General features: G+C 39.5%; 1 protein-coding gene across 11 annotated transcripts in view; it reads left to right on the top strand.

The window, feature by feature from the left end:
- The window catches only part of PDE1C (phosphodiesterase 1C), a 596,098-nt gene extending 579,018 nt beyond the window's left edge, over window positions 1-17,080 (top strand). For 6 of the 11 annotated variants that reach the window (XM_070511509.1, XM_070511518.1, XM_070511553.1 and 3 more), the window contains one exon: window positions 14,725-17,080. In XM_070511509.1, coding sequence (XP_070367610.1) covers window positions 14,725-14,894 — 170 coding nt within the window. In that variant the 3' untranslated portion in view covers window positions 14,895-17,080. Of the gene's footprint in view, window positions 1-2,453; window positions 4,529-14,724 lie in introns of those variants that run through there. The other 5 variants (XM_070511514.1, XM_070511524.1, XM_044765209.2 and 2 more) reach the window with 1 other exon arrangement.
- Window positions 17,081-17,538: the final 458 nt, after the last annotated feature.

The raw sequence follows: 17,538 nt of genomic DNA, 5'->3' as shown, positions 1-17,538 counted from the left end.
TAAATAAAACCAAATACATACCTAAAGCTGTTGTGTAAGATTGCTCAAAATTACGTCAAGGGTGAGAAAATCATAAAATGGTTTGAAGCTGGTTACGTTCAGGGGAGCTGCAAGCAGGTTACCTATAATAAAATGACAACCAACTGACAGCAAAATTTGTGCTGGCAACGGTAGATGCCAGAAAATAATGAAGATATATCTTCGATATGCTGAGGGAAAATAAACCAATATATAATAGCTGAATTACTAGTTATGAGTGAAGGCAAAGTAAAAACATTTTCAGGTACACGATGACATAATTTACCACTCACAGACTTCAATAAAGAAGCAGTAAGGGATATACTTCAACAAGAAGAAAAGTGAACCCAAAAGCAAAGTGTGAGATATAGGAATTAATGATGAGCACATGAGTAAATAAAACATGTTGCTAAAGTTGAGTAATGACCATAAAAATAATGTCCAGGGGCTGGCCCCGTGGCCGAGTGGTTAAGTTCGCGCGCTCCGCTGCAGGCGGCCCAGTGTTTCGTCGGTTCGAATCCTGGGCGCGGACATGGCACTGCTCGTCAGACCACGCTGAGGCAGCGTCCCACATGCCACAACTAGAGGAACCCACAACGAAGAATACACAACTATGTACCGGGGGGCTTTGGGGAGAAAAAGGAAAAAATAAAATCTTTAAAAAAAAAAAAAATGTCCAATTTTTGTGTTAAAATAGGAAACAGAATCTATAGATGGAAGGAGGGATATTCAGTAGTTAAGGAGTGCTAAGATCTATTTGTCTTTGGGCAGAACTTGGTAATTTGTACTTTTTAACACAAAGAATCATCAGTAAAATATTGAAATATAACATATACCATCTAAATCAGCAAGCAAACAACAAAAAAGAAAAGGAATATAGAAAATGGATCTGCTTAAAAGAAGGCAGAAAGGAAGAAAAAGAAGGAAGGAATAAAAAAGGATTAAAAAATTAGATAGTAGGATCAAGTCCAAAAATATCAGTGATAACAATAATTGCAAATGGCTTAAACTCCAGTATTAAAATAGAGAGATTATCTGATTAGATAAGAAAAGCAAAATCCAGCTCTATTCTGCTTTTAAGAGACAGTTTGCTAACGTAGGGTAAAAGAAATTCTATGCAAAATATAAAACGTCATCCATTTTAACATCTGTATAGCAGTCTATTATACAAATGTGCCACAGGATATTTAATTATTCTCCTATTGATGGTTGTTTTCCATTTTTTGATATTACAAACGATGCTTAACATAATGTTGAACAAGAAAAGCGAGTTGCAACAAGATATATGCCATCTAACACAATTTATATTATCTTTTAAAAAAACCAAAAACATTAAATATTTTTATGGATACATACAAATGCAATAATAGAATGAATATATGCTCAGGAATAATAAACACCAAATTCTGGATGATGATTTTTTGCAGGGGAGAAAGAAGAATCATGGAAGGGTATGCTAGGTACTTCAACTCTACTTGTGATTTTCAATCTCTTTAAATAAACTTTTTGAGCAAATATACAGAATGTTAAGATTTGATTAAACCGTATTGAGTGGGTATCTGTTATATTATTATTTATAATTTTCTGTATGCTCAAAGTATCATATATCGAAGAATCTTTTTAAGTGAAAAATCTATGGCTGTCCTCCAAGACTGCTTTGTTTGGTTTCATCCCTGCAGACATGATTTTACATATATTTCAGAGTAATTTAATGCTTTCCGTTTCTAACCTTTAGGGAGAGATGGGTGTTGGGGTGTTAGAATTCAGATATGAAGAAAGTTCTGCAAATAACATGCTTCAATCCAGAAGCCACCAGAGATCACTTCGCTAAAGAACTGCTTATGTGGTTTCCAAAATTATCAAGGGGTCCTCCTGAAGCTCCAGCACCAAAGAACTGTTCTGGGGACATCACTTTGATTCCTTGCACATCTATAGCAAAGTGACTCTTATATGGTAATATAAGAATAATATGGTAAAATAATAGCACCTGCAGTCAATTTTTTTCTAGAGTCAACTTCAGCTATGCCCCATGTTCTTTGTGAACCCAGTCAAGCTCCATGGGTGGGCCATAAGTGATGGAGAGTTGAGGGAATGTTGGCTCTCGCTGGAGGAGTGGCCCAGAGCTTCACCACCACTTACAGGCATGACCGCTAATGATGGAGACTAGTCAGTGACTTACTTCTGAGCAGATTCCCCAGGGCACCTCCGTCACATCACTTTCCTGAAGTGGTCCTTAGACGGAAAGGTACAGTACCGTAGCCATTCGCTGATGCAGATAGCTGACTGCTCCTCTGTGTGTGTAGCTGCTGGCGTGCACGGTAGTGTTGGCAGTAGCTGCGACTCTGCTTCTAATCTCCATTGCCTGATGTAGAAAGAGTTTTGTGTGTTGAGATACTGGCTGGCTTACAATGACATTGTTATGTGTCCTTTTCTAGGGGACTACGGCTAAAACATCTTCTCCAGAGGATTCCTCAGATGAGACCTGACCGGCTCTGAGGTCTGAAGACATTTTAGGAAGCTTATGTTTCTTTTACCAAAACAAAATATTATGTGTATTTTAAGTTATTGAGTGATTAACTTCAAAAAATGATAACTTCCGATCTCCCAAATACAGGTTTTTAAAAATAAATACTTTTACATGTATTACACATCTATTAAATATCAGGGACAATGCTAGGTGGTTAACATGTATTATCTCATGTAATCCTCACAACAACCCTCTAAGGAAGGTACAGTTATCTCCATTTCATAAATTAGGAAACTGAGGCACAATCAGGTGAATAGCTGCCCAAAGTTAGCAGGCTGCAAGCCTGTGTTCTTTGCTTGAGTTTTGTTGCCAGTGGATAAAGACTGATGTCAAAGAGTCCCTACTGTAACCACCTTTCTTTCACACTTGTACTCTGCCTGGAGATTAGATCAATTACCCATGTACCAATTTCACGCACAGTGGGGTGCTGAGGGACCTTGCACTGTCTTTTAAGTGAAGATTCCAATGAGTACTCTTTTTGCAATTGTCTTTTATCTTGAGTTCCATTGGAGGGTTGGCAGTTGTCGTTTGTACTGTGGACTAGAGCAAAGCTCATTTGTTATACGTTGACCTAGCACTTCAGAGCTCTAGAACCCTGAAGAAATTTATCTTTCCAGGCTTCTTCTGGCGTAGGTCATGGTTGGTGTGAACAAATCACAGAGCTACCGATTGAGCCTTACACTTCCCGTCTTCATATGCACACGTGGAAAAACGCACACGTTGATGAAAAAAATCAAGCAAAAGACGTAGCTTTCATAATCTCCCAGATATTTTTCTCCTTTGAAACAGCATGCCTTGTGTACTGTGTGCTTTCCAGGGCAAACGAAATAAAAACAAAGAACCAAATTAAAGTAGGTCATCTCCTTGAGAGAGGACTTTCTTATTCTTTTTTATTAAAATAATTTTATTAAACTAAATCGTTAATCATTAAATCATAAGGTTGCAGGGCATTTAATAGCTGGCACTTGTTTGAGTAAGAAAAGAGCTTGTTTACCAGCCTTCCTCAATTGCACCCCCTCCTTCACCTGTTTGTCAGAAGGAGCGGGGCGTGTTGAAACTATGCCTCAGTGCCTCTCCATACTGTAAGAAGACCTATAGAAATGAGTTGAGATTGTAGCATTTGGGTAAAGCAAAAGGCCTCAACTTGCAACTGCAAAGGGAAGCAATTGCTGACATTCTTCTTTGAGCAAACATGGCCAGCAAATCTAGGTATCAAGACATTGCTAAAGCAAGGGAGGAATAGTAGGTTCTGTAGATTCTGATTAACTTTGCCAGCTGGTATGTATTCCAAGTGATTCATTTACTCTTTAGAAAATGGGAGATTTATGAAGGTTACTGAGTGTGATGCAGAGTAGTTTCCTTATTCATTGTATATTTCTCAGCACCGACTGTTATTGGTGCTGTGATTAAGCTCTGGGGATCCAGGTGTGCATAACACCCTGTCCCTGGCCTCATGAAGTTGATAGCCAGGATTAGTTATCTGTGGGAGAAAGCACAAAGAAGAAGCATCTAAAAGACCAAAGTATCAGTGGTTCAAGAATGGCTTCCAATGAAGGGGACTCAAAGAATTATTATGGCTCAGCATAATAATGCAAAGAATCTTAAGAATCAGAAGTGCCCTTGTCATTTTCCTAATTACATCAAGATTATAATTCAGGGACTGAAACTTCTTCTCTCCTGGTTGGTTGTCTCAGCCTCACTTCCCATCCAGGATTTCCAGCACTGCTTTACACTCCTGGTTAGGCATTGCCCAGAGTGATCCCTATCTGTACATTGTATAAATAGTTGAGGATGTGGGCTAGAAGTTTCTGCTTTGCTTAGGATGGCACTTGGTTTCAGCAAAGTGGTTTCCTCAGGTAGCTGAATGGAAAAAAATACGTACATATATATTTTTTCACAATGCACATTTTGGATAATTAGTCTTTTGTGAATCAGAGTGGTGTGTTCTCTGCCAAATATTCACAAATAAATTCATTAAGTTAATCTCTTCATTGTGTGCTGAGTTCTTTCATGGAGTAAAATCCAGTTGCATGGGGAATTACATGACTTTTCTCTACTACAATGAGAAATCCACCAGAGAGGGCACGGTTAAAAGGCCCCTAGTGATGACCTTTCATCTTCTGTGCTATGTAATAATGGTAGCCATGTACCGAGTACCTATGACTTACTGGCGTTCTGCAAGTTTGCAAGGTACTATGCATACATTATCTCATTTATATCCCCATTAAAATCCTCACAACATACAAGGCAGTGACTATTTTCCCCATTTTACAGAAAAAACCCCAAAAACCAGAGTCCCAGAACAGATTATCTCCTTAGGATTTCACAGCTAGTAATAGCTTAAGCTAGGTATGTGTTGCCCCAAACCCATGCTTTGCTCATAATACCATACCACGTCTCCCCAAAGTAAATTTTCATGGATCAATTTTTGTCACAGATCTTAGCACATGGCCAAGGGTTGGTCACTCCTGTATGTGATGACCAGACCCCTTGTCAGCTACCCCAAGTGTCCTTTGAAACCTAAGTATAAGCCAACTTATTCTCAAAACAAACTTAGCACGTAAGCCAGTGGTTCTCAACCTGGCTGCACATGAGAATCACTGGGCATTAAAAACATACTGATGCTTGGGCTCCACCTTAAAATAATGACTTATTTCACAGACTCTTTAAGGTAGGGCTTGGGCACCAGTAAATTTTAAAGTTCTCCAGGTGATCCGATGTGCGTCCAGAGTTGGGAACCTCAGGTGGAAGAAAACAGCTTCAGGTTGAATGAAGGGCAACAAAAATATGTGGTTTACCTTTTCCCTGTGGACATGCATTCCTCTGGGTACCTGGAAATGTTGGTCAGGTAATCTTTCCATACTAGATAGTCGTTTGGTTCAGGCAGTGTCAACTCAACTTCTTCTGGATAGCTTCCCAGAGAGCAAGCTTCCTGTCCCCTGCACTCTTTGCTCTGTGAACTTAAAATATGGAACCAGTAGATTATTTAGCATTCTCATTTTGTTGAGGTAAAATCCTTGGAGTTTTTAAAAATGTAGGTGATGTGTTTAATTATTCTAGTTTCAACATAAAATCCACCTTGAAGAGGTTAAGAATAGATCGTCACCTTAGACAGCACCACATTTAGTGTGCGTGGTTTGAGTAATTTTCCAGCTGGGTTAATGTGGCTAAATTGTGTTTCTACATAAGGAAGGGTCACCTATCATTGTGGCCTCAGTATAATGCTTTTGTGTCTTAAGGAAACAAATGTGTTCTCTAGCTGGGAAGGTATGCTGCTACTGAATTTTCCTGGCAATTGCAAATCTTCCAGATAATTCCTGAAATGTAGGACCCTCCTCTGAGGAAAGGGATGGAAACTGATATTGAGTGAGCACCTGCTAAGTGTTAGGGCCTTGCTGACTGTTTCACACACATGATTTCTTCTCATCCTCACTACGGCCCTCTGCAATGAGTGTTATTATCTCTGTTTTTACAATGGGAATCTGAAATCATGTGCCCAAGTCATATGGGGGCACAGACAGAACTGAATCTGGCCCCCTTCCAAGGATGGTGGAAGAAGGGGCTACAAATGAGATAATGGATGTGAAAACACTGAATGGTACAGAAGAGGAAAGCCAGGCTACTGGACTCCTTAAACAGCACAGCCCTGGGTTTATAAAAGGTAGTTACATTTCACTTTCATTTTTTAAGAAATCTCATGGGAAGCTTAGATAATGAACAAGGACAAAGTCTCCCTTTCTGGTGAAACAAATTAATATCTTCCACCTGCCCCATAAGGAAAAGACCAGCTTTGAGAGCCAATTCAGCCAAACTGCTAGAGGTTTGAAGGGTGTGTTTCTGTTTTTGGGATTGGGGTCAACCCTTCTTGATTCAGTCCTGCCTGGAGCTGATGTTGACATTGAGAGGAGTCTTTTAGCTGATTTTGTGTCTTCTCATGAGCTCATCTTCAAAACGCAATTGGTTCATACCAAATTAGCTAATGTGTCTGATGATCAGAATCAGGCATAAGCCAGGTTTGGAATTCTAGATACTCTAAAAATATGCCACAGAAAGAAGCTAGGAAGAGTCCAGAGAGAAGACCAGTTGGAGACCTAAGCTGATATCAGGCAGATTATCTCGAAAGGGCCAAATGAGCTGAGCAACACCCTATCTGCCAGCGTGAAGTCAGTACTGCACAAAATGGCGGTGCCTGTCCTAGGAGTCTTTCTGGCATTCTGTCTATTCAGGGTTTTATTTTCACCTTATCCACCAGTATTTCCTGTCAGACATGATCATTATCACAACAATAATGATAATAGAAGTTGCCACTAACCAAAGGCATTCTTTTTGCCAGACCCTGTGGTAAATCCTCTACATGCCCAATCTCACTGAGTCCTCCCAACAGCCCTGTTGGTTACGTAATATTGTTATACCGGGTTACAGAGCAGAAAGTGAAGCTCAGAGAGGTGCAGGGGCTTGCCCAAGATAAAACAACTGGAAGTGGTGAAGGAGGCTTGGAAACCAGAGCTCTCATTCTTTCCCCTGAGTCAGATATCAGGAAGTCCCTCTTTGGTCTTATTCTTTCCTCTCCCAAGTGTTGGATTTATTTAGCAAAGATTGGTGACTCTCAGTGTTGGCTCTTCTTGCTGTGGACTTTCTCACAGTCCTCAAATGACAACATCCAAGTTGCTTTGTCCAGCAAAAGAATGCCTTTTCGTTTCTCAGAGCTTTTGTCTTCATGGTAGACTCAACAGGAAGCAAAAATATAATGGACAGGAGAGAGAGAGGAAAAAGCAGAATTCTGAAGACCACAAGTAATTGCTGCCTAAAGGACTCCTCCCCAGCCAGGCAGTTTGTTGTGAGAAAATACAGCAACAGCGTTGGCTAGCCATTTATAGTTGACAGAACATTTTCAGGGTGTGCAAAACACGACTATTGTTTCTTTTGTGAACATAAGGAAGGAGAGGATTGACTCTGCTTTAATTGGTCTGGGGTGCAACCTGAGCACGGGATTTTCAAAAGCTCCCTGGGTGGTTCTCATATGCAGCCAGGGGTGAGAACCAAGGAGTTAAAAATTGCACCCCCAGGCTCCTGGAGCTCACCTGGCTTGACTGCTTATCTCCCACAAACTAGACTTTCGGAATTCCTGTTAACATTCCAACTTGGCATAGGTGAGAGAAGAGCGGGAAGCACTTATATAAGAGACCTGTTAGCCAGTACCTTTATGTCCTTCCTTCCTGAGCCATTGCCAGTAATTGTGTTAAGCAGGGCGATTTGCTTTTGCTTTGGGGAAGCTTGATTATAGCTACTAACAAGAGTATTCCAGAATCCTGTATATAACACAGATACATACTCAAATATTGACAGTATAGATGAGGTACAATTGTGGTGTTTACTTGACTCTTTTAACTTATCATGGAAGTTATTAAAACCCACTGTGAACTTTGGTCCAAGGTTGTTTCAAATATCAGAGAAAGGCTCTTGAAGTCAGACTGCTTGGATGTGAATGCAGAATCTAGACTTCTTGCACACTAGCGTGTAAACCTGGGCAAGTTACTTAAGCTCTTTCAAGCCTCAGTTTCCTCACCCAAAAAGGGGTGATAATATGCTTGCCTCCTAGGACGGTAGTGAAGATTAAAGGCTAATTCATATTGCATTCTTAGCATTGTGCCTAGTATACAATGTATGTCAGATATTATGATTATTTTATCACAGCGGATCCTGGAATGGAAATCACAGGCTCAGTTCTTATATCGTTCCGTCCTCAATGGAGCTGATGTTAACATTCCAATCTCTTGCAATTCAAAACTCCTGGATGGTTTTTGTAAGGACTTTCCATCAGATTTCAGATAGACATCCCAAAAAGACACCGATTTCAGAAACGGAATGTAAGGCAGTGGGATTTTGTTCTTCCTGTAAAACAGCATTTAAGAGGCAATAAATGATTATTTTTTATCTTGTTAGTTTAGTGTCTATGTTGTGTGTGTGTGTGTAAATGCAGATAAAAAATGTCTATAGATGGAAACGTTTATCCTAAGATCATATCATGGAATTATCTTTGAAAGAGGAGAAAACACATGTTCAATCATTCTTTTTTAAAAAAGGTTCCAATATTAGAATTTATTCAGAAGCTAAGAGTGCCAAGTTGCTGCTTTTGGAGGTGGTGCTCTGCAACAGAGTTTCAGAAATTCTCCCTATGGAGTTGCCACTGCTGCTGTGTGGTGGTCCCAAAAGATCACACTGAAGCCATAGGGGATTGAAAGAACAGAGACGGCTTCTAATGCAGCTTGTTGTTTAACTCACAGGAATTAGGCTGGCCCTAGATTAGATGAGGACTGGTGACCATTCTGCTCTCATTCAGCGCAATACGACGGAGTGTACTGAATTCAGAGCTACGATGTGATATGATATGATAGTGAATTAACCCAGTCTTTCTGAAAGTGTTTTATGCTACGCACTCTGTGAGATGCTCCTGATGAAAAGGGTTCCTTAGCTTAACAGAATTGGGAAAAACTACATGCTATCGACTGTTTTAGGGATTTGTGCTACACGTTACCCTTGTTTAGGTCTCTGAGCTGTCCTGCCATGAAAATACTAGTTTAACTTTAACCCAGTTAAGTTTGGCTGAGGAACCCCTGCCTCCTCCAACAAGAACTATTATATTCACAATTTTAGTGAGGGTACTTTGAGAAACAGTAGATTAAATAAATAATCAAACAAGGAGCTTTAAAAACCTCATTTGTATTTCAATACCTGAATCCAACTAACAGCTATGTTAATTTGATATATGAATAAACCTCAATCTATCTTCTGAAGAAGAATAATTCTATGCAGTAGTCTCCCACACCAAAAAAAAAAAAAAAGTAACCACCAAGCAAAAAGTTCTCAGAGAGAAAGAGACAGAGAGAGAGAATAAAAGATGGGCTGGTGGTGACAGAGGAAAGGGAGAAAGTCATAGACACCTTTGGGAGGAATGGTGTTTATGAAAAAGATGAAATTTAAACAAATGAGTATTAAAACTTCTAAAAGAGCATCACTTTTATGCAAAACAAACATTGCGTGTAATTGTAAAATAAAGGATGATGTGTGTATTTTTGTCTTGAACTTTTCTTTTCCTAAGCACGTTTGAAAGTAATAGAGATAATGACTTTCTCAAGTTCAGGCTCTGTGCAGAGATATGTGCCTTTGTCAAATCTTCATTAGCTAATTAGATTGTTTTCTCGAAGTAAATTACTCTATGAGGTGAGGAAGTAAATTACTCTAAGAAGTGAGAGTAGACTTTGTGAATGCGTCCCTAAGAGGAAAAGGGTCCAAGTTTCTTACAATCAAGCATATGGAGAGGAGGGGCTTCTGTTCCCAGTTTGGTTCTTCTCTACCTGGGGAGGATTGTGTCGCTGCTGCTTGGGTTCAGCTGTGGGAAGTACCTGGTCATTGAAAGGAGAAGGGTCAGACCCCCTTCCAGGAATATCTCAGGGATAGCCGGAAGACGAATAAGAGTCCTCAGGAGGCCACACCAGCACCCCAGAAGAAAGGTTCCCATTCAACTCAGGATGGTGCCCTCATGCCAGGCTCCACTGTTTTGCCCTGTCATCAAATCGTGTTCCCCTGCAGAGGGGAAAGGCAATCAATGCATACAAAATAGCCCTGTATGAATTTTCCTTTTTTTCCCATATTTTGAGTGAGGGTGACAGCAGGCATACGAGTATTTCCACAACCTCGGTGGGGAGCCGATCTCTATCAGCGGGCTCAACTCTTTTTGCAACGACTCCGGTGGCAAGGAAAGTTTTTGCTGTGACAATCAGAATCCCGGCAAACGGTAAATGTTTCTGCATGCTGAGAAGTGGGAAATTCAATAATACTTTGGCTGAGTTCATGCTGAGCAGCGAAAATAGAATGAATATGGAGAGGGACTGTGGCTTGAAGAGCAGTAAATCAGTTAGCCCAGACATTTGCAACAATCAGTTTTGATCTGAAGCCCTCTCCTGTCTCTACTCCATTCTCCAGGGTAACAACCACTGTTTTTATGTTTGTTCCTAGAGTGTTTTGTGCTGCAATCCTTGTTTACCCTAAGAAACAGAACTGAGCACTCTGAGATCTTAACAACAACAAAATCTCTGTTCTTCTGTATATGTCTTGTTACGTCACTATAGGACCATTTGCTGGAAGTCTTTACTATGGGTTAGGATAACTCAAAAGACGAAGTCGGTGTAGGTATTATGGAGATTATAGTAACAGCATCACTTATTTTATTTGAACATGTTTTTCTTCTGTAAGCCAGTCACAAGTTTCAGAGGGGGTTACTGGAATGGAAGCCCAGCGAGGGCAGGGTTTTCTGTCTGTTTTGTCCATCGTTATATCAGCAGGACACGAGTAGGAGCTCTAAGAAGTTGATGAATGAATATTAATCTATAGGCTGTGAAATGTACACTCAGCTCTGAGCTTTCTGAGATGTCTAGTACCAAAGCCTAAAATAAACTCAATTTTACTCACTTTCTATTACATATGATTTTCTAGAATAGCTCTGATATATGATTCTATAGAAGAAATTTTTAGTAGTATTTTTATTTTTCAAAAGTTACATCTCTAAGACCTGATCATCGTAGAAAAAGATAAAAAGTGTAAATGATCAAAAAGAAATAAAATAGCCATGTTTATACTGCTCAGAGATAAGCGCTGCCATGGTTTAAATGTGTGTTCTTCCAGATTTTCCTATGCACATATTTGTATGTTTTTATAGTAATGAGATTAGATTATATATACTACTTTTTTCATTTGACAGTATTACATGAACCTCTATTTTTATTAATAGACAGGTATATCATTTTTCCATAGTATCACAGTAGTGTATTTTAAGAATGTACCATAACTTAACCAGTTCCCTATGGTTGTATATGTAAGTTGTTTCTAATCTTTTGCTTGATCATAATGTCATGTGTTTTCCTGGTATTGGAAGAGATTTGCAAAGCTGGTTTTTCACAAGGATAACTTGTATAATAGATCTGTCCCCCAATCTTAGCCCTTCAAGCTGACCCACCTGTGTATCACACTTCTAGCTGGCCCTTTCAGTGAGAGTGGAGGAGCCTCAGTGACAGCTGCTGTTTGAGGCAATGGCTCAGCACCAGCTCTGCTCCTTCACACCTCTTGTCTCTTTATTATGTCTCATCTGTCTGTGGTTATCATTTAACCTGGTCTCACCTTTATTCACTTGTACCTTGTCTCACCAACTAAACACTTTCCACAGGACCAAGGAGGGAAAGGGATGGGGTAGGTGGTGGGAGGCTGGAGCAGAGGGGAGTAGAGAGAGGAAGAATCAATTAGTGCTTTACCTTCTTCTGTTTACAGATCTGCAGGTTAGGTGATGTACTTTTATTATTGTCTACAGTCCATATTTTGTTCATATGTCATTAGTTGTCACCTAGTGTCTTTTTTCTGTTCCAGGATCCCATCCAGGATAACACAGTACATTTAGTCATCCTGTCTCCTTAGGCTCCTCTTGGCTGTGATGGTTTCTCAGATTTCTTGTTTTTGATGATCTTGAAAGTTTTGAGGAATATTGGTCGAATATTTTGTGGAATGTCCTTCAATTGGGACTTGTCTGATGCTTTTTCATCATTAGAATGGGGTTATATATTTTGGGGAGGAGGACCATGGAAGCAAAGTGCTAGTTTTATCGTATAATATCCATTTTTCATCTTGTGAAATCAAAGGTGCATACTACCAACATAACATCACTATTGGTGTTAACCTTGATGTCCTGGCTGAGGTTGTGTTTATTAGATTTCTCCACCATAAAGTTACTCTTTTGTCCCCTTCCTAGACTGTCCTCTCTGGAAGGATGTCACTATATCCAACCCACTCTAAAGGCTCCTCCTCCTTCAGAGAGGTGTATCTACATAAATTATTTGGAATTCTTCTGCATGAGAGATGTGTCTATTCTCCCACAATTATTTATTCAAACATTTATTTATAATGAGCATGGACTCATGGATATGTATTTCATACCTTGGATTATAATTCAATACTGCTATATTTATTTTGTTGCTCAAATTGTTCCAACATGGCCATTTGGGAGCTCTTTCATTTGAGGGCTCCTTTGTCCTATCGTGTGTGTGTGTGTGTGTGTGAGTGTGTGTATGTTTAGCACTTTCTTACTTTCTGGTACTATAGATGTTCCAGGTTCATCCTGTATATTTTGTTCTCTGGTCCTAGAATCAGCTATTTCTACAAAGAGCCCTGGTTCCTTTTATTGGAGAATGGTATTAGGAACCAAGATCTGGACACTAGAAGTGCTCATTGCTAGTGAGGCTTCTAGGCTAGTAGCTACTTCATTGCTTCTAGGTCCTGTCAGCTAATAGAGCAAGGAAATATATGGGGGTGTACCAACACACATATGTGTATGTGTGTAACCATCTGTATCTATATTAAGTTAAACATGAATTCATACTGATGTCTTCAACTCTAATCTATTACCACGTGGATCATTTCTAGCCTTCTCCTTTTGCTTCTCTGTAAACTCCCACTCCAACAGTGTGAAACTTGGCTCTCATCATCCACTATCCATTTACATAATTGTTCAATTCTAGTAGACATATAGAGTAGTATTAGAATTGTTAATCTTTACCCCCATGGGAAACAACTTTATCAACTTGTATACAGTACTTGTGTATGATTTCATTGGCATTTAGTCTAACAGAATCCACTAGAATTCAAAGTTACTTAGGTGAGCATCTTTTCCCCCTACACTATTTTGTGAGGCTATTTCCTGCATTTGTAATGCCGTTAGATTGTTTTGTTACATTATGCATGTCATTCTGTGATTCCCCTGACCTCTTAAATTATTTTAAAAATTTGCGTACATTAAGGTTCACTCCTTGTGCTGCAAAGTTCTATGGGTTTTAACAAATGCACAGTGTCACATATCCAGCACTACAGTACCATACGGAATAGCTTCGTTGCCCTAAAAATCCCCTATGCTTCACCTATTTAACCCTACCTCCTCCCTCTGAGCCCCTGGCAATCATTGATCTTTTTGTCATTTCTGTTGCTTTGATCTTTCAAGAATGTCATATAAATGGAATCATACAGTATGTAGCCTTTTCAGACTGGCTTCTTTCATTTAGCAATACACATTTAAGATTCCACTATGTCTATATATGGCCTGACTGCTCATTTCTTTTTATTACTGAATAATAGTCCATTGTATGACTGTTCTGTGACTTGTTTATCCATTTAACTGTTGAAGGACATCTTGGTTGCTTCCAGTTTTTGGCAATTGTGAATAAATTTCTATAAAAAGCATGTACAGGTTTTTATGTGGACATAAATTTTCAGGTAAGTTGAGTAAATATTGGAGCACAATTGCTGGATCGTATGGTAAGACTGTGTCTAGCTTCATGAGAAACTGTCAAACTGTCTTCCAAAATGGCTGTAACGTTTTACATTGCCGCTAGCAAGAATGAGAGCTCCTGTTACTCTGGATTCTCTCCAGCAAATGGTATCATCATATTTCTTTTTTGGATTTTATCCATCCTAACAGGTATGTAGTGTGTACCATTGTTGTTTTAATTTGCAGTTCTCTAATGCAAAAATTGTTGAGCATCTTTTCCTATGCTTTTTTGCTACATGTATATCTTATTAAGTGAAGAGTCTGTTCATATCTTTTGCTTGTATTTAGATTCAGTTGTTTTTTGTTGTTGTTGAATTTTCAGAATTCTTTTTATATTTTGGATACAAGACCTTCATAGATATGTTTTGCAAATATCTTCTGAATGATGTACTTTTTATTAGCACTTCAGGATTGTGTGCTACTTTGCAACCTTGAAAGCTTACGTATAATGCTAAATGCTGGTTAACAATATGCCTCTGCTCACCTGTGTTTGCTTTGCTCTTCCCAAAAGTGACCGCACTGCTCTCTCTCACCTCCTTAACCCCACCCATTCACTATGAACCTTTAAATTCTGGGCTCGTCACTGCCTATCTCTAGGAACTTATTTATTTTAAGTGAATGATCAAGGTGATAATGTGCTTATTCATCTATCTCCAATAAGATTCCCAGTGAGAGTGAGAGTTCAATCTCCTTTGGTTCCTGCTTTTAAAGAAAATGAACAGATCTAGGGACAAGGAAGTTGCCCACAGTGTTTAGTTGTGCCATGTTATTGGTGAGGCTAATGGTTGTCTGTCTTCCTTTGCATGGCCTCCAGTCATCAAGCCTGCTCTACGTCATTTTAAACGCCCTGCTTATGCATCTAGCTCCTATGCACCTTCGGTCCCAAAGAAAACTGATGAGCATCCTGCAAGGTACAAGATGCTGGATCAGAGGATCAAAATGAAAAAGATTCAGAACATCTCACGTACCTGGAATAGAAAATAGGTCAAGGGGAAGTGAGGGAGTGAAGGAGAGGCCCACCTATCTGCCTCTCAGCACTCACCAGCCACAGTGAAACATGCTGCCAAGACTCTTGGAGGACTTTGGGGCTGGTGCTTTCGTGGTTGATTCCACCAGGGCAAAGGGAAGGCTGTCTGTTATATTCCCCTTTGTTGTTCTGTTGTGGACTCATCAGTTGCTGGACTTGGGGGTCCATGCGGACTCCAACAGCAAACCAGTAAGAAGAGTGTCTCATGTGGCTTTTATTGGTATAGATCTTTCAACGTCTACATTGGACCCAAATTAAAATGGTGCAATATGTTCATAAAAAATGAAATTCCTCCCATTGACACTATTTTCATCCCTGGAAGTTGATTTCCCTCAATAAGAATATTGGTTTAATAATCACCGTATTTAAGAAATGCACTTCTAAAAACATCTTTTTCAATTTTAAATATAATATTTAAAATTCGAGTAGACATATAACTTTCAAAGTAAATGCATTCAAAACAAAAGTTGTGCTTCTGAGTGTAACAATCTTGGAAAAGAAGACTGATGAATTGCATTCCTACATATTTCTGGACTCGGGCTTCACAAAGCAGATCCAAGTGAAAAACAAAGACCCTTGTTTTGGTTCTTATTGCATGCCTCACACCAAATAGTCTCATTGTGTCTTTAAGGATATGAGAGTTTGCAGGAGATACATTTTGGCTCTGCTTTCCTCTAATCCTTTACTTTCAGTCACAGTAGACAATACTAGAAATCAATGAGATGCCCATGTCTTGGATATTCACCCCAGGAGATGTCCATTTCATCTTGTGGTCTTAGGGCAGGAGGGTGTAAAATGCTGAACCTAATTTGAATTCCTTATTTGCAAACTTTTTTCCATAAGTTTGGAGATGACTTTAAGTTAAATTTCAGATTATCTTCCTAACAGACTACATGTCTGAGTCCCTTTGGGGGCCCAATTACTCTCACAGCTGCTGGTGGGATGGAAGTCTGTAACTCACCTCTCTTCATGGTGGCATTTTTAGCCCTTTTATGTCTCTCCCTAGAGTTTTTACTTTGGGACTAAATTCACAGAAATGGTAAGAAAAGGTTCAAATTCAGAGATAGCGTTGGATCCCTTCAGAAGTGGTCCGGTGCACTGGAAAGCTTGAGGTTTGTTGTCAGACAGGTCTGATCTTCTGTCTTGTCCTGTCTATAACCAGTTGCAGGTCCTCAGTCTAATGGCATAATCCTTACAATCCTCAGTTTGCTTAACTAGAAACTAAGATTCATAATACCCACTCTGCCTTTTGTGATGAAGCTTAAGGATAATGTAAGTTCTGATTGCTATTGCTGAACCTGGAGACTAACAGGTGCACAACAGATGTAGCTATGAGAATTACACATCCAGGAAAAACTCTCCAGGAGACCCCTGCAAGGAAGGAGCTGTGCCCCGATGCCCCAGCCTTTAGGGTCTGATTAGAAAGGGTTTAGTGTCTTCTCCTTCTCTCATTCTCACAGTTCATTTCCAATAAATTATAGTTATGCGAGTGAGCCAGCTCCAGAGTTTAGTGCCCGTCATGCTATTGAGGAATTTATTTGTAATGTGCTTTATGATGGTTATTTCAGGGAAATTTAGTTACTATACAAAAAGAAAAATCACTGTGACTTTTTTTTAAGGGAAGCAGTTGTAATTCTTAGCTCCCTGCTTGGTGCCTGAGCAAGAGGACCCTTCTGCAGGCTGGTAGTGTCTCTTCTACCTGAATTAGGTTGACTCAACAGGTAATTCCTACCTGTGTGTAGGATGCCTTAGTGCACAAAGACATTTGGCCACACAATAAAACTGCCCGCGGGGTAATGGTCTCCTTCCTACCCCATGGATCAACTCACAAGTGATGTTTCTCAGCCATAGCTATTGCTCAATGCCTTCAGTCTCAGGTACTGAGAGTTCAGTGTGGCTATGCTTTCTTGACTCTGCTTTTTGACATTGGAAGCCATGAGCCAAGGGAAGAAAATTGGCTCCTTCTGTATTCTTTCATCCTAAGACATTATTTTTCAACCTTTGCTAATATTTTAATTGAGCAAGTGTACAGATATTGAGAGTCTGCATTGCTTTTAAAATGCCTACCATGTTTTATGCATAATGGATTGTGTAGAAATTCCAGATGATATTCTTACAGCAAATAAAAAGATGCTTTTAAAGGACTTTCTTGTATGTGAGTCATCTTTTTTCTTCTCTAGAATTCTGAGATACTTTTGAAAATCCCTATGCTTGGTCCTATTCAGTCCTGAATATCTTGTCAAGACGCATAGCATATCTTACTCAATTTGCTTCCTGATTGTATAGGCAATAGCTATTTTTAGAAAACTGCCTCCTCCCTACATCCCAATATATTCATTTTTTAATATGAGTAACTCTTAATAGCAGCTGGTCGATAGGTAAATACTCGTGTTATCAACTCAGTTTACATCATTCCAGGCTGAGCCACATAGCAAGTGGTTAAGAACTGGGACTTGGGAGTTAGGAAAACCTATCATCAAATCTTGGCTCTGTCTTTTGTTTGCCCTGTGAGCTTTGCCAAGTATCATAGTCTCTCTGAACTTTAGTTTCCTCAGCTGTAAAATGAGGCTAATAAAGCCTGACTCACCATAGAAAAGGGCT

This window comes from Equus asinus, chromosome 1, assembly GCF_041296235.1.
Source record: "Equus asinus isolate D_3611 breed Donkey chromosome 1, EquAss-T2T_v2, whole genome shotgun sequence".
Lineage (NCBI taxonomy): Eukaryota > Metazoa > Chordata > Mammalia > Perissodactyla > Equidae > Equus > Equus asinus.
Note: the sequence above shows the minus strand (reverse complement) of the source record. Positions and strands in the feature narration are given on the sequence as shown.